The following is a 20,627-nucleotide window of genomic DNA, read 5'->3' as shown; positions in this document are numbered from 1 at the left end:
GACTCGGATTTCATTTTATTGTCATGAAAACCGTAACTGAAGCTAGTTCATCCTGTGAAATGTCCACCTTTCAGAGTGTTCTTTCTCCCGACAATAAAATAGCCCAACAAAATCACAAAAAGTTTTTCCCCCTCTTTGTCTTACAAGCAATTTTTGAAAAAGTTTCTCAATACACAGCTGAATGCTACACACAGGATTGAAACGTTTAATCTTCTCTAAAGGAGCAATGCCCCGGTCAGTTCCCTTTGGCTGGTAGCACCATGGTTGAGTTTTCTTCGAACCGGGCTTTGCACTCCGGCTTTTCCACACTCTTCCAGCATTTCCTGGATGATGACTTGCAAGGCTCTTCCCAGCAGGCTGGCCGGGAGCCCACGCGATAGTGGAGGGACATGAATGAGTGCCGCACAGCCCTTTCCGTGATGCAGAGAGAGGTAATAGGTATAATCACAGACGTATCTGCAACCACAGGAAATGCCACATTAATTCTTGGACCAGCCTCTAACCTCAGTGAAACATAAGCAGAAGGGGCAATGCAACACCCACAAAGCCTGAGGAGGGAAGACTGACACCCAAGGGAGACTTCAGTTGTGTTGTTTCACCTCAGAAAAGAACACGGTGCCGGGGATGAGGTGGGGAGAGCTGGCTCTTGGCCTCATGATCTCATGACCACCAAGTGACCAAGACAGAAAGGGGTCAGATACTCCACAAACCAGTCCATAACATCGGCATCCCAGTGAATCCCTGTCATTCATGTCTTCCTGAGTCACTTATTCATTCCTTGGGGAAAGGGGAAACCACCTACTGGGGATCAGAGCTTGGAAAACCAAAGGTAAATCAATCTTTACCTGGGGCTATATCAACATAGTTAACTCACAACTTCGGTCACCCCGAAAATCAAAATTAGAAAACATTCACGAAATGTTAGTGGCTCTTGAAGTCTGCCTTCCCATCTCTTCTCCTAGATCCACACACCAAAGACCATGTTCCCACAGGGAGGTCTCACAAACAAGCCCCCACGCAAGGTGTTAGCAACTGTGCTGACCTGCACGCAGCAAAGAGGGGCGATCTGGGGGCAGCGCCGCATGGCCAAGTGACCGGCTGGACGGTACAGGATGGCTTCTTGGAGGCTAGGGGGATGCCAAAGGCCATTGCTTCTCTCCTACCTGCTCAGAGGCCTAACAAACACCCACAGAGCATACCTGCCTGCATCTCGAGAAAATAGCACCTCGACATCCTCCACAGCTACGTGCTTGCAGACTGCCTTCATGCAGACCCCTGACTCCAGCATGTCTGGGCCGCCAGGTAGGCACACGCCGCCCTCCGGCCGGAAGCCCCGGATGTCGGCGTCCCGGTAGCCTTGGTTCTTGCCAGACTGTTCCAGAATGATCGCCTTGGTGGAGGTGTCCATGCCCACATGCACGACGAGCTGTGTGAACAGGCAACAGCAGAGAGACCCCAGGAAAATGAGGCCCACCCTGCTCACCAAATGTGCAGGAGGGCCACTCCTTTAGCGAGCCCGGCTCCATGCCAAACGTCTCAAACCCCAAATCCACTGGGAAACCCCAGGATCCCCCACTAGTGTCTCCTAATTAATATGGCTGGAAAAAAAAATAGCTGGATTCTTTTGGCTGAATAAAAACTCGTGCTGCATTTACATTTAAATACTTTTTACTTCAAATTATTCTTACAGAGCAATGTATTCTCTTTTTGTAGGGGGAGGGTTGGAGGGAGGAGAGGCAAGCTGGTTAAGTGGTGAGGCTACCACAGCAGAGGCTTCGTGTTTTGGTGGAAACCTGCATCATTTTATTTTATTTTATGTGTGTATTTATTTATTTTTATTTTTGTGAGACAGAGTCTGGCTCTATAACCCAGGGTGGGGTGCAATGGCACCATCACAGCTCATTGCAACCTCCGCCTCCTGGGTTCAAGTGATTCTCCTGCCTCAGCCTCCGGAGTAGCTGGGACTACAGGTGCACCACCACGCCCAGCTAATTTTTGTATTTGTAGTAGAGACAGGGTTTCACTATCTTGGCCAGGCTGGTCTCAAACTCCTGACCTCAAGTGATCCACCCGCCTCAGCCTCCCAAAGTGTTGGGATTACAGGCGTGAGTCACCGCGCCCACCTCCTGCATCTTTTTTAAAAATGAAACTTAATAAAGGAAGTTAGTAGCAGTCCAATGAAATCTTAGAATTTATTAAAGCTGATTATTTTTCCTTTTAGAAAAATAGCTGCCCAAGTATTTTATCAAAACATCTGGGGCACTGTCTGAATGGCTTGATAGTGTATGTTTGTTTTTTTTTTTGAGATGGAGTCTTGCTCTGTCACCCAGGCTGGAGTGCAGTGGCACTATCTTGGCTCACTGCAAGCTCCACCTCCCAGGTTCACGCCATTCTCCTGCCTCAGCCTCCCGAGTAGCTGGGACTACAGGCACCCACCACCATGCCCAGCTAATTTTTTTTTGTATTTTTAGTAGAGACGGGGTTTCACCGTGTTAGCCAGGATGCTCTCGATCTCCTGACCTTGTGATCCACCTGCCTCAGCCTCCCAAAGTGCTGGGATTACAGGCGAAAGCCACCGTGCCCAGCCTTGATAGTGTATGTTTTATTAACCTCATCATCTGGTCCTTGTTTGGGGAATTTTTTTTTGGGGGGGTGAGGGTGTACCTGTTTTATATACAGTAATTATGTCCAGATAAAATGGGCTGGGTGCTATGAAGATGGGCCTCCCCCAGGTTGGCCACCCTCCCAGTCGTTCCCTGGGCACAGAGGTCCTTGCCTCATGCCCACCTTCAAACCTACTTGCCCCTCATGGGTATGGATGGGGCCCAACCCAAGGGCCTCTCCCTTAGGTGGAAACTATTTTTGAGTCCTGGCTGGGAATAATACTTCCATTTCTTTTCCTCCTCCTTTCTCTCCAGATTTTCTATTAAGACCTACTCCATATTTTGGCTTAAACTTTTACAAACAGACCCAGAACCTTACACAATCAGCTGGGACCTTGCAGGACTGGTGGGGCCTGGGGACGGGGTGCCCCTCAACCATCAACCCTAGAACCAGGGCCCGGGGGTCTCAGGCTCCAGCTCCACCACATCGCCAGCCCCATGCCCCGCTGCCTCCCGCCATCATTTACTTGTGGCTGATGATCTTCCCAGATTCCGGTGACCCTCCGCTTAGCCTCCCTGTAGTCTACAGGCAGCTCCAGAGTCCGCAGCTGCACCACTGTGTCATTCCCCAGGCCCAGCTTGGAGAGCTCCTGCGGAAAGCGGCAGGTGGACTTGCCTCAGTTAATGGTGGGGGGGCACCAGGCGTCCCTGAAAACCCAATCCTTGGGGTCTACTTCTGGGGTCTCCCGTGGCCTGGACTTTGCCCTCAAGGAGCTCACAAAGTGGCAAGGGGCCAAGAAGAGAGTCACAGTTCCCACCCAAGAGGCAAATGCACACAGCAGCACCTATCTAGGAGGGAACACAAGAGAGGCACGTCTGACAGCCGTGTTTGCCAAGGGGATGCAGGTGAGGTCTGTGGACAGGCAGGAGTGAGCCAGATGGAGACGCTGGGGAAGAGTATGCCAGGCGGAGGAAGCTGCAAGGGCAGAAGACATCATCAGAACCTGAGGCCTGGCCAGGAACAGTGGCTCACGCCTGTAATCCCAGCACTTTGGGAGGCCAAGGCGGGCGGATCATGAGGTCAAGAGATCGAGACCATCCTGGCCAACATGGTGAAACCCCATCTCTACTAAAAATGCAGAAATCAGCTGGGCTTGGTGGCGCGTGCCTGTAGTCCCAGCTACTCAGGAGGGTGAGGCAGGAGAATCCCTTGAACCCAGGAGGCAGAGGTTGTAGTGAACTGATATCGTGCCACTGCACTCCAGCCTGGCGACAGAGCGAGACTCCATCTCAAAAAAAAAAAAAAAAAAAAAAGAACCTGAGGCCTTTGGGGAACTTGGCGTGACCTGGTGCTCCTGGCAAGGCTGAAGGCTTCTTCCGTGTGTCTTGCGTGCCTCAGGACAGGACATTTTGCACCCCTGGACTCTAACAGCATCCGCAGATATTTTGACAAGGAACCCACCACCTCCACCCACCTCCAGTGCCAGGGAGTACGGCACACCAGGGAAGGCTGGGAACAGACACTGGGGCAGTCTGTGGAAGGCAGACTGAGAGCTTAGCTCAGCGTGAACTTTATTCTTAGGGCAATTGGGAGCCATGGAAATGTTGTACTCAAGAAGCTAATGAGCCAGAGCTGCTTCCTAAGGGGATAGAGGAGAAGGCAGAGCTGGGCTGGGGATATCATGCCGGTGATTGGGGTCCTGCCGAGTTTGAAGTGCCCAGGGAGGCTGGCCTCTTGGCTGTTGTGTGTCTAGAGCTCACAGACAGGCTTCTGGGAGGACACTGCCATGTCTGGGCAGCAAAACCTATAGGTTAGGTGAGACGCAGAGAGAGAAAGAGATTCAGAGAGAGACGGAATGGGGAGGAAGTGAAGGGCTGTGGAGCCCCAGAGTCAGGCAGCACCCTCCTGCCCAAACAGCCAGCAGTTTGCAAGGAAGAAAAGAAGCAGCGCAAGAGCTTAGAGCTGTGCGTTTCACTCTTGGTAAAAGTCACATCAGGAACGTTAACACCATCTCCAAAAGGCCCAGCCCTTTCCCAGCACCAGGAGCTATGCTTATCATCAGGATGGTTTTCAATTTACGCCTCTGTTTTTCCTGACTACTTTCCTGGCATTTCAGGGCACTCGGGAGAATGCTTTCTTGGACAGATAATGGCCAAGCCAGGCTGTCTGGCCTCTCCCAAGATCCCAGATAGGAAGTTCCAGGCCCCTGCCTAGGCCTCAGAGGAGTCAGGTCTACCCAGATGCTGCAGAGGCAGGTGGGGACGACATGCCCAGATGAGGCTCTGCCTGGGCTGCCTCATCCAGGAGTGGGGTGGCCAATTTCTGGCATCTCGGGTCTGTGCTTGATCAGCTCAGCCTCCCTGCGGGGCTCTGCTCCACCCTTCAGACACCTGCTCAGTTCCCTCCCCAGCTCAAGCTTTGCTCTCTTCCAAAAATCAATGCCAAGACCAGCATCCCCACTGGGGCCCTGGCGGGGGAGATCACTGGCCTGACTGTGATGGTGGGAGGCAAGAAGGAGGGCCGGGTAAGCACAGGGCAGTGGGCTGTGGGGCCCAGGAGGAAGGGGCTGCAATTCCAAGTGGACCTCCCCAGGCCCAGACAGACCAAAGGGGCTCCAGGCAACCCTGCATTCTAGGTCTTGTGCCGCCATCCATCTTGGGCCTCCTGTCCTGAGGGTACCTGTGAGGCTGGGCATGGAGGGGGCACACTTCAAGGAGTAGGGACAGGAAGCCATCACGCTGGGGTCCCCTTCAGCTCTGCCAGAGGATCGCTTGAACCCAAGAGGCAGAGGTTGCAGTGAGCCAAGATCCTGCTGTTGCCCTCCAGCCTGGGCGACAGGGCAAGGCTCCATCTCAAAAAAAAAAAAAAAAAAAAAAAAAAAAAAAAAAACAAGAAAGAAAAGAAAAGAAAGTGATATTTATTAGAATCTGATGAGCCCGGGGCCGATCGGAAGCAGAGACAACACTCTGCACAAGCAGACTGCGGGCCGCGGGCTGCAGCCACTCTTTCTGCCAAGAAGGGCTGGTTGTTTTAGCAAAGGGCATGTCGGTTCCATGCAGACCTAGGAGAGCCAGGGCTTTGTGTTTTCTGAACTGGCACACTTTCTTGGCTAGAATTTCAGAGTGTTTTGTGCTAACGCAGGGAGGACAGAGCCGGTGTAACCACTGTCCGCAGAGTGAAATCCAGGGCATTGCTGAAGCTGCAGGAATGAGCCGGCTCAGCAGGGCGCTGTGTGCCCAGCCCACAGTCCCTCGAAAAGGCGTGAACCTCCCCACCTACAAAGGTCCCGAGGAAGCAGAGAGCCCTGCCTTTGGCCTCTTTCTCTCACTTCTTCTGAATTCCACGTCTCCCGAAATCCAGTTGCCAGGAACACATGGCAGTTTAACAAAGGGAACTGAAGGAAGGAAAAAGACACCAGTTGCTCTCTGAATTTGTTCAAATCCATTGAGGCTGTGGCACCAGCTGGTGTTGAAAAACAGTTGCTGTTTTTCCAAGATCTGAGTCTTCTCTTATCAAATATGAGTTCGGGGCTAGCACCAGAATGCATGAATGCATTCATTTATTGAATTGTTCCAGAAAACTCCCTTAGAGCCTAAAATGCAGCCTCAGCTCATGGATACATGATGGAGGCTCGTGATCTTGGAGATGTGTGAACTAGAAGCGGGCAGGGCTGGGCTACAGAAGCTGAGGGTGAGGACTCAGGGTGAGAGAGAAGGAGACCAAGCCCCCCTGCTTCCCCTCACTGCTGTGAGAGTTTGGGCAACTCATTGTAGTTTTCTGAGCCTCAGTTTCCCTATCTGTGCATCACAGTAATAACAGGACTTTGAAAGGTAAGCGAGGCCATGCAGGTGAAGGGCTGCATGAGGGGAAGGCTCTGTGACCAGGGCTTGGAGGATCAGTAGGAGTCTTCCAGCAAAATAACTTTTTTTGTGGTTGTTGTTGAGACAAAGTCTTGCTCTATCACCCAGGCTGAAGTACAGTGGCACCATCTCGGCTCACTGCAGCCTCTGCCTCCCGGGTTCAAGTGATTTTCATGCCTCAGCCTCCTGAGTAGCTGGAATTACAGGTGCCCGCCACCACACCCAGCTAATTTTTGTATTTTTAGTAGAGATAGGGTTTCACCATGTTACCTAGGCTGGTCTCGGACTCTTGACCTCAAGTGATCCTCCAGCCTTGGCCTCCCAAAGTGCTAGGATTATAGGCATGAGCCACCGTGCCGGACCCCAGCAAAATAACTATCCACAGAGCAAGAACAGTGAGGCTTGAAAGTATGTGCGAAGACCTTCCTTCCTTTTTTTCCTTCTTTTCATCCTTTCTTCCCCTTTCTTTCCCTGCCCTTCCACCTTTTCTTCTTTACTTCCTTCTTTCTTTTCATGTTATCTTCTACCCATCAGTCATGGGACATGGATGAGGCACCTACTGCTTGCAGTCTCTGTGCTAAGCTCTGGTTGAGGGTTTTGGGGTATGTGTTGTGGAAGGGAGGTCAGGGTGACAATGGAAGAGGGAGAGAAAATGTGTTCCTCTTCACCGGATGGGTTGGAAGGGACCTGGGATTTGGGAGCCATCCCATGTAACTGAGACCCAGGCCTGGCCTCCAACACCATCCAGGCTGGAAGCTCCATGTGAAGACAGAAGTTACTGTCAGAGCCAGAGGCTCACCAGGCACAGGAAGAGGAGCACGAGAGATGAGAGGAGGCCAGGCAGAGCAGGGAGGGGAGAAGGTGCAGGACAGCCGTCAGGGGAGCAGCAGGCAGCCATTAAAAACGACGTATAAAGCATTGATTGACATGGGAAAGCCCTGGAGAAGGAAAAAGTTTAAAAATCAGGGTCTCAGACTGTTGCCTGCAGCCATGGATGGAAATGGAGCAAGACTGAAATGGTCATCCCCTGAGGGAAGAACTGGGGCTGATTCCTGTTTCTTTCTATACTCTTCATAAGATTTTTATAATGAATGTGTATGTACCATATCTCTGGTTTTAAAAAGAAGGGTTTCAAAATAGTCCAGTAATCCTACTAGCTGTCTCTGGAGGACCCTTACTGTGTGCAGGCACCATACCAAACACCTCGCCACGACCCTCTTGATGAAGTGCTGATGATGTCCCCATTCTACAGAGGAGGAGACTGAGGTCTAGGGAGGGTACATTTATTTATTCATTATTGATTTTGGAGACAAGGTCTGGCTCTGTTGCCTGGGCTGCAGTGCAACAGCGTGATCATAGCTCACTGCAACCTCAAATTCCTGGGCTCCGGTGATCCGCCCAGCTCAGCCTCCCAAGTAGCTGGGACTACAGGTGTGTATCACCATGCCCAGCTAATTCTTTTTTTTTTTTTTTTTTTTTTTTAGTGATAGGGTCTCGCTTTGTTGCCCAGGCTGGTCTCGAACTGCTGGCTTCAAGTGATCCTCCTGCCTTGGTTTCCCAAATTGCTGGAATTACGGGCATGAGCCACTACGCCTGGCTGAGGGTACGTATAAAAGAACAGAGGAGTTCCAGGAAGCAGCCACACAGGAGATGCTACCACAACAGTGGGGGTCCACCATTTAGGCCTGATCACAGCCCTCACAAGTGGGGAAATCCTGGAATGCCAGTTAACGATCACTCTCTTCCTTCACGATGCCAAGTTCCATCTTCCAGATGTGACACTTACCCCAACCCACTCCCAGTATCCTTTAGGTCATTCTTCCAAACTGCTGGGTTGGTCTTCCCTGAAAAATCCAGGAAGGAAAAACAGCAATGCCATAATTCCCAATCCTCTATCTGGAGTGGTTGTCTCCAAATATTTTTGATCACTTGTCCCTGTTAATAAAAATATTCTAGGGTGCATAAGCATGTGTGCATGCACGCACATTGCCATTAGCTCATGTCTTGATGTCTCAAGGCACAATACACACTTCAAGTGAGCCTCTGGTTAATAAATGGATGTAAATCTATATTTTAAGTGGTTTTCTTAGTTCCTTCCTTTTTGGCCAGCTTCTCGACTTGTCATTGTTTTTCTATTGAAATGGGCTGACACAGAACTCCTGTGAGTGGTAGGAGAAGTGCCACTCAGTTGTTTCCTCATGGTTTGCCCAGATTTGTATTATGGTCTTCTTCTTCTTTTTTTTTTTAGGTCATTTTTGTGAGGATTCCTTGGTCATCATTTGAGGATTAGTTTAATTAAAACAGGATAATATAACCCTGAAACCCATTAACTGGGCTGAAACACTTTGTAATAAGTTAGAAGTGAATCAAAGAGGGAGGACCTCTCTATCACCACAGCATCCCTTTCCCCACCAGTGCAAGGATCCTCCTCCCAGGAAGCCATGCTGTCCAGGGAGGTAAGGACACACAAGGCAAGGCATAGTGTCAATGTCAGTCCAGCTATGACACACTGACGAAAGTTAATTTCTTATGTTTTATAGACTAAAACTATAGAAATTCACACCATTAGGATGCCCACTATCAAAAACCAGAAAAGAACAACTGTTGGTGAGGATGTTGAGAAATTGGAGGCCTTGTGCACTGTTGGTAGAAATGTAAAACGGTGCCGCCATTGTGGAAAACAATATGGTGATTCCTCAAAAAATTAAACCCAGAACCACGTTATGATCCAGCAATTCCACGTCTGGTTATGTGGCCAAAAGAATTGAAATCAGGATCTCAAAGAGATATTTGCACACCATGTTCACTTCAGCATTATTCACAATAGCCAGGAGGTGGAAACAATCCAAGTGTCTATCAACAGATAAATTGATAAAATGTGGTAAATACATGCAATGAAACATTATTCAGTTTTAAAAAAGAAGAAACCGGCAGGGCGTGGTGGCTCTCGCCTGTAATCCCAGCACTTTGGGAAGCCAAGACAGGCGGATCACTTGAGATCAGGAGTTCGAGACCAGCCTGGCCAACATGGCGAAACCCCATCTCTACTAAAAATACAAAAAGTAGCTGGGCATGGTGGCACGTGCCTGTAATCCCAGCTATTTGGGAGGCTGAGGGAGGAGAATCGCTTGAACCCAGGAGGCAGAGGTTGCAGTGAGCCAAGATTGTGCCACTGCACTCCAGCCTGGGCGACAGTGTGAGACTCCATCTCAAAAAAATAAATAAATAATAAAAAAGAAGGAAATCCTGTCACATGCTACAGTGTGGATGAACTTTGAGGATATTATGCTAAATGGAGTAAGCCAATCACAAAAATACAAATACTGTATGGTTCCACTTACATGAGGTACCTAAAATAGTCAAATTCATAGAAACAGAATAGTAGTTACCACAGACTGCAAAGAGGAGGAAATGGGGAAGCATTATTCAATGGGTACAGTTTTTATTTTGCAAGATAAAAAGTTCTGGAGATCTGTTGCATAACAATCTGAATATAAACTCTACTGAACTATATACTTTAAAGTGGTTAGGTCATAAATTTTATATTGTGCATTTTTAAATCACAGTTTAAAAAACATAGAAATGGAAATCCTAATACTGTATTTTTTCCTATACCCCAATGGATCACCTTGAAAACCCCACTTTGGAAATGACTGAGGATCCTCAAAGAGGTGATGATGTAGGAAGTGTTGTAAAAGGCCTGAAGGATGAAGGGTAGAAGGATCTGCAGGAAAAGGCTGTGCAAGAAAGGGCTGGCCTATGACTCACTTTAGGCAATCACTTTAGGCAACAGAATTCAGCCAGCTTGGGGCCTAAGTGTAAGAAGTCCTGGCAGCTTCTGCATTTCGCTACCCAGCTGTAGAGACCTCAAGGAGAGATCACAGGGCAAGGGACAGGCCCTGCTGTCCTCACACCTGAGTCAAGCCCCCATGACTCCACCTCCTGCCTCCATCTCACTGCAACCACATGAAAGCCCCAAGAAAGATAAGCAGAAGAACTTCCCTGCTGAGCCCTGTGGACCTACAGAGCCAGGAGAGAGAATGGTGGTTTTTTTGATACTGCTAAGTTTCAGATTGGTTTAATTTGCAGCCATTGACAGCTGACACAGAGCATTATAATAAATATTGTGAGGAAATGCACTATACTCAGAGTTATTTTTAGATGGTGAATTACAATCTAATTTTTAAAATGTTTCTTTTTGGTGTTTAGAGGTTTTTTGTAATTGGAAAAAAGAACAACACATGTTGTTAAAAGTAAGACGCATGTTTTTGCTTCCTCAGAAATATAAACTTTTTAAAACAATGATATTCCTTCAACAAATATTAATTTTGCCTCTACCATGTGCTAGGCCCATGCTAGATGCTAAAGACAAAGTGGTGACCAGGACAGAGGAGAGTGAGGAAGGGGCAGATACAGAGAACATTGCCATGGGATAGGGAAGGTGCCCAAGTTCAGTGGCAAACGTGGGAAAAAATAAAGATTTATGGAGAGTGACATCAACAAGATGACAGAAGAGAAGATCCGCTGGCACCACTCCTTCCACAAAAATACCATTAGAAACTATTTAAAGACAAGAATGCCACCTAAATAAATCCGAACAAAAAGGAGAAACAGAGAAACCCTCTGGTCCCACAGAGTTAAGAGAAGCTGCAACCAGTAAGAGAACTGGTCATTTCAGACTGTGATATCCCTCCCCTAAGCCAGCATAGTATCACTCACAGAGAATTTCCCTAGACCTGTGGTTGCTGAGGGGAGAGGAGGGAATTGGAGGTGAACATTCAATCTTCCCACCAGTCTGGGAATCTTCATAAGAAGCCTACTCCAGTCCCATTCCAAGGGAACCACTGGGAGTGCCAGGAGGGCTGAACCACTTGGGGTGCATTGGGGACAAAGAATGGGGCACTGATCACAGAAACTGGCATGTCAATCTTGGTGGCTACGCAGCACTCAAATCATCAAGGACACCACATTAAAGAGCCTGGCTGGTACCATAGCATCGCAAAGACAATAATTGGTGGGAAGGTCTGAATCTTTAGTTAGATTTTTCCATAAAGCCCAGATGTTCATGTGGAGGCTTCCCCTGGCCTTGAAACAACCTAGAGGCTGGAATGAAGTTCCTGTGCCTGCTTGTCTTCCCCAGACTGGGAAACAATGGCTGGGCAGTGGTTTAGCTCCAGAGCAGTGTTAAGTTCCAGCGTTCACTGTATGTCTTCCTCAGACTGGGAAACAATGACAGAGCAACAAGTTCTACTGCAGTATTTTCGTTCTGCTACTCACTATAAGTCCTCCCTAGAAAGGGAAGAAACAACAGGTCAGTGTTTAAGTTCTGATATTAACAAGAATAGATCTAACATCAAAGAACACATGAAAAAATGTAAGAAGTGGCTGTCTTTTCAAGTTCACAAGTATTGATGTAAAGACACAAGGAATGTAAAAATTCAGGGAAATATGACACCACCAAAAGAAACCAACAAAGCCCTAGCAATAGACCTCCCCCAAATTGAGTATTTGTGAAGTGTCTGACAGAGAGTTCAGAATAATTCTCTTAAAGAAGTTCAGGGAATCACAAAAAACCTATGAATAAAAAGCTAAATAAAATTTGGAAAACAATCCAGGAACAAAATGAGAAATTTGACAAATAAATAGAAACAATTTTTTAATCCTAGAAACAAATAATGCAATAAGTGAACTAAAAAACTTATCAGAAAGTTTCAACAGTACACTTGGTCAACCAGAAAAAAAGAACTAGAGTGCTTGAAAACAGATCATATGAAGTTACCCAATCAGCGAAGAAAGAAAAAAAAACAAGAATAAAAAAGAGCAAAGAAGGCCAATGAGAATTATGAGACACCATCAAGAGAACTAATCTCCGCATAATTGGAATTCCTGAAGGAGACAAGAGAGAAAAGGCCTAGAAAGAATACTTAAAAAAAATAATGGCTGAAAATTTCCCAAATCTGGAGAAAAACAACAGCATCCAGGTACAGGAAGCTCAGCGATCACCAATCAAATTCAACTAAAAGAATAATTTCCCAAGGCACATCATAATACAACTAGCAAAAAATACAAAGAAAGAATACTCAAAGCAGCAAGAGAAAAGAAAGGTATCATGTTTAATAGGGCCATAATCAGCCGGGCGCCAGTGGCTCACGCCTGTAATCGTGAGCACTTTGGGAGGCCAAGACGAGTGGATCACAAGGTCAGGAGATAGAGACCAGCCTGGCTAACACAGTGAAACCCCTTCTCTACTAAAAATACAAAAAAAAATTAGCCAGGCGTGGTGGCAGGCGCCTGTAGTCCCAGCAATTCGGAGGCTGAGGCAGGAGAACGGCGTGACCGTGGGAGGCAGAGCTTGCAGTGAGCTGAGATAGTGCGACTGCCCTCCAGCCTGGGCGACAGAGCAAGACTCCGTCTCAAAAAAAAAAAACAAAAAAATAGGGCCATAATATGACTTTCAGAAGATTTCCCAGCAGAAACTCTGTAGTTCAGAAGAGAGTGGTATTTTATATTCAAAGTGTGAAGGGGCCAGGCATGGTGGCTCATGCTTGTAATTCTAGCATTTTGGGAGGCTGAGGCAGGTGGATCGCTTGAGGCCAGGAGTTTGAGACCAGCCTGGCCAACATGGTGAAACCCTATTTCTACTAAAAATACAAAAATTAGCCAGGCATGGTGCCACATGCCTGTAAACCCAGCTACTTGGGAGGCTGAGGCAGGAGAATCACTTGAACCTAGGAGGTAGAGCTTGCAGTGAGCAGAAATAGCACCACTGCACTACAGCCTGGATGATAGAGCTAGACTCTGTTTCAAAAAAAAAAAAAAGAGAAAGAAAAGAAAAAAAAACCCAAAATGTGAAGGAAAAAAAACCCACCACCAACAATACTGTAGCCAGCAAAGCTATCCTTCAAACATGAAGGAGAAATAAAGACTTTCCCAGACAGAAACTGAGGAAATCAACGCCAGACCTGCCTTACAAATCTAAAGAGAGTTCTTCAACTTGAAAGAAACAGACACTACCATGTAACAAGAAAACTTTGGAAGGTATTAAACTCACTGGCACAAGTAAGAAAACAAATTCAGAATACTCTAATACTGTAATTGTGTTAAGTAAATCATGTATGTCTTAAGTATGAGACTAAAAGACAAAACTATAAAAAACAATAATTACTACAATTGGTTAAGAGATAGACAACATAAAAAGATAAAACTGAAACACTAAAAAGTCAAAATGTGGGTGAAGGGTGGTGTTAAATTGTAGAATTTGTTTTTGATACTTTTCTTTGCAATCAATGTTCAGTCGTTATCATTTAAAAATAACTTAAAACTATCAAATTTTTTGTAAGCCTCATGGTAATCACAAAAGAAAAACCTGTTAGAGATACATTAAAAATAAATAGCATAGGCCAGCCATGGTGGTTCACACCTGTAATCCCAGCACTTTGGGAGGCCGAGGCAGATGGATCACTAGAGGTCAGGAGCTCGACACCAGCCTGACTAACATGGTGAACCCCCATCTCTACTAAATTACAAATACAAATACAAAAATTCGCCGGATGTGGTGGCAAATGCCTGTAATCCCAGCTACTTGGGATGCTAAGGCAGGAGAACCACTTGAACCTGGGAGGTGGAGGTTGCAGTGAACTGAGATCGTGCCACGCACCATTGCACTCCAGCCTGGGCAACAAGAGCAAAACTCCGTCTCAACAATAAATAAATAAATAAACAGCATGAAATAAAAACATTCTACTAGAGAAAAGCACTTAACCACAAATAAAGATAGTAAGAGAGGAAAAAAGGAAGAAGAGCTCTACAAAGCAACCAGAAAATAAGTATCAAAATGGCAGTAGTAAACACTTGCCTATCAATAATAACCTTCAGTGTAATGGATTAAATTATCCAATTAAAAGGTGCAGTGTAGCTGAATGGATTTTGAAAAAAATAAAACAAGATCCAACTATATGTTGTATACAAGAGATTACTTTACCTAAAAAGATATGCACAGACTAAAAGTGAAGGGATGACAAAAGATATTCCATGCAAACAGAAACCAAAAAACAGCAGGAGTAGCTATGCTTATATCAGATAAAATGGACTTTAAGTCAAGAACGGTGAAAAAAAGGACACAGAAGAACATCATGTAATGATAGAGGGATCAATAAAGCAAGAGGATATAGCTATTATAAATGTATATGTACCTGACACCAGAGCACCTGAATATATAAAACAAATATTAATAGACCTAAAGGGAGAGATTAACTGCAACCAATAATGGCAGGAAACTTTGATACTCCACTTTTAGCAATGGACAAATCATCCAGACAGAAAATCAACAAAGAAACATTTCAGTTAAACTGCACTCTAGACCAAATGGAAGGAACAGACGTTTACAGAACACTCCATCCAACAGCTGAATACACGTTTTTCTCAACAGCACATGGATCATTCTCCAGAATAGTCCGTATGTTAGGTCGCAAAACAAGTAACAAATTTTGAAAAATTAAAATTATATCAAGTATCTTTTCTGACCACAGTGGACTAAAACTAGAAATCAGTAACAGAAGGAATGTTGGAAACTGCACAAATTCATGGAAATTAAACAGCATACTCCTGGACAATAAATGAGCCAATGAAGAAATTAAAAAGAAAATTAAAAAATTTCTTGAGACAAATGGCAATGGAAACACAATATATCAAAACCTATGGGATATAGCAAAAATGACTCTGAGAGGGAAGATTATAGCAACAAGTGCTTTCATCAAAAAGATAGAAAGACTTCAAATAAACAGCCTAATGATGCACCTAATATAACTGGCACTAACAAACCAAACCACACATTAGTAAAAGGAAAGGAATAATAAAGATCAAAGCAGAAATAAATAAAAACTGAAACAAAAAAGCAACACAAAAGATTGCTGATATGAATAGGTGGTTTTTAGAACAGATAAACAGAATCAACAAGCCTTTAGCTAGACTAAGAAAAAAAAGAGAAGACCCAAATACCTAAAATTTGATACGAAAAAGCAGACATTAAAATTGATACCCCCAAAATACAAAGGATCATCAGACATATAATGAACAACTGTAAACCATCAGATTGGAAAATACAGAAGAAACAGGCTGGGCACAGTGGCTCATGGCTGTAATCCCACCACTTTGGTAGGCCAAGGTGGGCAGATCACTTGAACCCAGGAGTTCAAGACCAGGATAACATGGCACAACCCTGTCTGTACTAAAAAAGACAAAAATTAGCTAAACTTGCTGGTGCACATCTGTAACCCCAGCTACTCAAGAGGCTGAGGTAGGAGGATTGCTTGAGCCCAGAAGGTTGACACTGAAGTAAGCCAAGATCATGGCACTGCACTCCAGCCTGGGTGACAGAGCAAGACCCTGTCTCAAAAAAAGAGAAGAAAAAAAAAAAGAAACAAATAAATTTCTGGACATATACAACCTACCAAGATTGAACCATGAATAAATAAAAAACCTAAACAGACCAATAATGACTAACAGATTGAATCAGTAATAAAAAGTCTCCCAACGAAGAAAAGTCTAGAACCTGATGGCTTCACTGCTGAATTCTACCAAACACTGAACGAACTGATACCAATTCTACTCAACTACTGTAAAAAATTAATGAGGGGCCGGGCACCGTGGCTCAGGCCTGTAATCCCAGCACTTTGGGAGGCAGAGACAGGTGGATCACGAGGTCAGGCATTTGAGAGCAGCCTGGCCAACATAGCAAAACTCCATCTCTACTAAAAATACAAAAAAATTAGCTGGGCGTGGTGGCCAGCGCCTGTAATCCCAGCTACTTGGGAGGCTGAGGCAGAAGAATCACTTGAACCTGGGAGGCAGAGGTTGCAGTGAGGGGAGATCATGCCACAGCACTCCAGCCTGGGCAACAGTGCGAGATACCATCTCAAAATAATAATAATAATAATAATAATAATAATTAATGAGGAAGGAATATTTACAAACTCATTTTATGAGACTAGCATTATCCTGAAACCAAAACCAGACAAGGACACAGCAAAAAGGAAAACTACAGGCCAGTGTCCCTGCAAAAATCTTTAACAAATTACTAGCAAAATGAATTCAGCAGCACATCAAAAAGATCATTCACTGGCTGGGCGCAGTGGTTCACGTCTGTAATCCCAGCACCTTGCGAGGCCGAGGCAGGCAGATCTTATGAAGTCAGGAGTTCGAGACCAGCCTGACCAACATGGAGAAACACCATCTCTACTAAAAATACAAAATTAGCCGGGCGTGGTGGCACATGCCTGTAATCCCAGCTACTTGGGAGGCTGAGGCAGGAAAATCTCTTGAACCCGGGAGGTGGAGGTTTTGGTGAGCCAAGATTATGCCATCCCACTCCAACCTGGGCAACAAGAGTGAAACTACGTCTCAAAAAAAAATATTATTCACCATGATCAAGTGGGATTTTTCTGAGGGATTGCAAGAATGCTTCAACATATGTAAATCAATAAACCTGATACATCACATTAACAGAATCAAGAACAAAAACCAGATGATCATTTTGACAGATACTAAAAAAGCATTCAATAAAATTCAACATCACTTCATAATAAAAACTCTCAACAAACTGAGTATAGAAATAGCACACCTCAGGCCGGGCACGGTGGCTCAAGCCTGTAATCCCAGCACTTTGGGAGGCTGAGACAGGTGGATCACGAGGTCAGGAGTTCGAGACCATCCTGGCTAACATGGTGAAACCCCGTCTCTATTAAAAAGTACAAAAAAAAAAAAACTAGCCGGGTGAGGTGGCGGGCACCTGTAGTCCCAGCTACTCGGGAGGCTGAGGCAGGAGAATGGCGTAAATCTTGGAAGCAGAGCTTGTAGTGAGCTGAGATCCAGCCACTGCGCTCCAGCCTAGGCCACAGAGTGAGACTCCGTCTCAAAAAAAGAAAAAAGAAATAGCACACTTCAAAACAATACAGGCCATATATGACAAATCCACAGCTAGCGTCATACTAAGCAGGTAAAACTCTTGCCTGTAAGATCTGGAACAAGGTTATGGCCATTTTCACCACTTTTATTCCGCATAGTACTGGCAGTCCTAGCCAGAGCAATTAGGCAATAGAAAGAAATACAAGACATGCAAATTGAAAAGGAAGAAGTTATAGTATCCTTGTCTACAGATGACATGGTGCTATATTTAGAAAAACTTAAAGACTCCACCAAAAAAATTGTTAGAATTGATAAATTCAGGCCGGGCTTGGTGGCTCATGCCTGTAATCCCAACACTTTGGGAGGCCAAGGGGGGTGCATCACCTAAAGTTGAAAATTCAAGACTAGCCTGGCCAACATGGTGAAACCCCATGTCTACTAAAAATACAAAAATTAGCTGGTGTGGTGGTGCACGTCTGTAGTCCCAGCTACTCGGGAGACTAAGGCAGGAGAATTGCTTGAACCGTAGGAGGCGGAGGTTGCAGTGAGCCAAGATCGCACACTTCACTCCAACCTGGGCAACAAGAATGAAACTCTGTCTCAAAAAAAAAAAAAAAAAAACCTAAAAAGAGATGGACCATATTATCCAGAAATCTGGCTGCTGGGTATATATCAAAATAAAGGAAATCAGTATATCAAAAAGATATCTGCATTCCCATGTCTTTTGTAGCATTATTCATAATAGCCAGGATATGGAATCAACCTAAGTGCCCATGAATGAATGAATGGATAAAGAAAATATGGTATATATACACAGTGGAATATCATTCAGCCATGAAAAGAATGGAATCCTGTCATTTGTAGCAACATGGATGGAACTGGAGGTGATCATGTTAAGTGAAATAAGCCTGACACAGACAGACAAACATTACACATTTTCACTCATATATGAAAGCTAAAAAAGTTGATCTCATGGAGGTAGAGAGTAGAATGATGGCTACCAGAAGGTGGGAAGGGATGAGGGGGAGGAAAGTATGAAAAGAGGTTGGTTACTGGATACAAAAATGCAGTCAGATAGAAGGAATAAGTTCCAGTGTTCAATAGCATAGTAGGGTGGCAAGAGTTAACATTTATTTATTGTACACTCAAAATAGCTAGAAGAGATTTAGAATGTCCTCAGCACAAAGAAATAAGTGTTTGAGGTGATGGATATCTTAATTACTCTGATTTAATCATTACATATTGTATGTATGTATCAAAATATCACTTGTACCCCATGAATATGTATAATTGGCTGGGCATGGTGGCTCACACCTGTGATTATAGCACTTTGGGAGGCCGAGACGGGCAGACTACTTGATGTCAGGAGTTTGAGACCAGCCTGGCCAACATGGTGAAACTCCGTCTCTACTAAAAATACAAAAATTAGCCAGGCATGGTGGTGCATGCCTGTAATCCTAGCTACTTGGGAGGCCAAGGCAGAAGAATCGCTTGAACCCAGGAGGCGCAGGTTGCAGTGATCCAAGATCATGCCACCGCACTCCAGCCTGGGTGATAATATGTACAATTATTATGTATTAAGAAAAAATTGAAAAGAAAAGATGCATGGTGAAATAAGCCAGATTAAAAAAAGAAAGACAAATGTATGATTTCATTTATATGAAATATCTAGAATAGTCAAATTCTTAGAGAAAGAACATAATAGTGATTACCAGACATTGGGGGAAGGAAGGCATGGAGGGTTATTGTTAATGAATACAGAGTGTTAGTGTGGGACGATGGAAAGTTCTGGACACTATAGTAATGATAGCTGTACAACAATGTGAATGTACTTAATGCCACTTACTTGTACACTTAAAAAGGGTTAAAATGGTAAATTTAATGTTATACATAAATGTTATATATATTTTACCACAATTTTAAGAAAACTATGGCTTTCACCATCACCCTCCCCCACCAACATTTTTTAACCTGACTAAAAAGTTTGATCTGAAGGAAGACTAAATTCATAGTAAATCATTTAGCTCATGCTAACATCCCTCAGGGATAATAACTAAGTCGGGATTTTAACTAAGCGTACTCTTTTCCATATCTGAAAGCCTTCTAGAGCTCTATGGAATCACAATCTAAAAGTCATTTTCCACATCACAACAATAAAATCTGAAGCCTAACAGTATTTAAGCTGCTGGTTTGCTGAAAATGTCTCAAGACTTGAGGCGTCTTAAAGAGAAGTCATTATGGATGGCAATTATTCCCATATAAATGCTGTATTGCAAACCCAGAACAATCAAAACATAGATGTTTTCCTAGGAACAGAAGAGGCAAGGAGGGGCAGTGGCCACTCCAGAATTTTCTGGTGGCTGAGGCCTGAGCATGGTGAGCTGGTTGGAGGAGGGCATGGTCTTGGTAAGGGAAGCTCATGAGTACATTATATTCACTTGCTGCATCTCAGAGACATCAGTAAAGATATGAAAATTTCAGTAAAGATAATAAATTTTTATAGATTATTATTTTATTTCACTGAATTATCACAGCAACCTTTCAAGTTAATAAGAGGAAGAGCAGGGAGGTCCCAGTCAACTTGGGCCTCATGCTCCTCACCTGTATAATGGGTACAACAATACTGTATCCATCAGAAGGATTATTAGGACCCCTGAGAGGTCAAGTAAAATGGCAAAAAAAAAAAAAAAAAGGTGTGTAGTGACTTTGATGAGAGTAGTTTGAGTATGGAACCAGGCCTGGAGGCCAGGCCATGGTAAATAAATTTAAAAGTTAATAGGAATGGTCTCTTTTTCTCCTTTTATTTATTTTTTCTTGATCAGTCTAAATGAAGGTTTATCAACCTTATTAATTTTCTCAAAATACTAACTTTTGGGTTTTGGTTTCTTTGATTTCTGTTATTATCTTTCTGCTACTTCATTGATTTCTGCTTTCATCTTTACTATTACCTTTCTTCTGCTTAGTTTGAGTTTAATTTGTTCTTTCTTTAGTTTCTTAAGATAGAAATCAAAGTCACTGATTTGAGAACTTTCTTCTTCTATAATATTGTTTAGTGCTATAAATTTCCCTCTAAGTTCTGCTTTAGCAGCATGCCACAAAATTTGATATGTTATAATTTTCATTCATTTCAAAATGCTTTCTAATTTCCTTTTTAGGTCTCCTTTCATCCCTGGCTTATTTAGAAGTATCTTGTTTGGTTTCCAAAATTTAGGAAATTTCCAGATGTCTTTCTGTTATTGATTTCTAATTAAAATCCATCGT

General features: G+C 44.4%; 1 protein-coding gene across 1 annotated transcript in view; it reads right to left on the bottom strand.

The window, feature by feature from the left end:
- The window catches only part of PGPEP1L (pyroglutamyl-peptidase I-like), a 50,320-nt gene continuing 29,693 nt past the window's right edge, over positions 1-20,627 (bottom strand). The window contains 4 exon segments of the mRNA XM_011969813.1: positions 1-301; positions 303-456; positions 1,200-1,426; positions 3,131-3,253. Of these exon segments, the coding sequence (XP_011825203.1) occupies positions 236-301; positions 303-456; positions 1,200-1,408 (429 nt within the window). The 5' untranslated portion in view covers positions 1,409-1,426; positions 3,131-3,253 and the 3' untranslated portion in view covers positions 1-235.

This window comes from Mandrillus leucophaeus, unplaced genomic scaffold (assembly GCF_000951045.1).
Source record: "Mandrillus leucophaeus isolate KB7577 unplaced genomic scaffold, Mleu.le_1.0 Scaffold91, whole genome shotgun sequence".
In the NCBI taxonomy this organism is placed as follows: Eukaryota; Metazoa; Chordata; class Mammalia; order Primates; family Cercopithecidae; genus Mandrillus; species Mandrillus leucophaeus.
The sequence above is the reverse complement of the archived record's forward strand: the minus strand, read 5'-3'. Positions and strand labels throughout refer to the sequence as shown.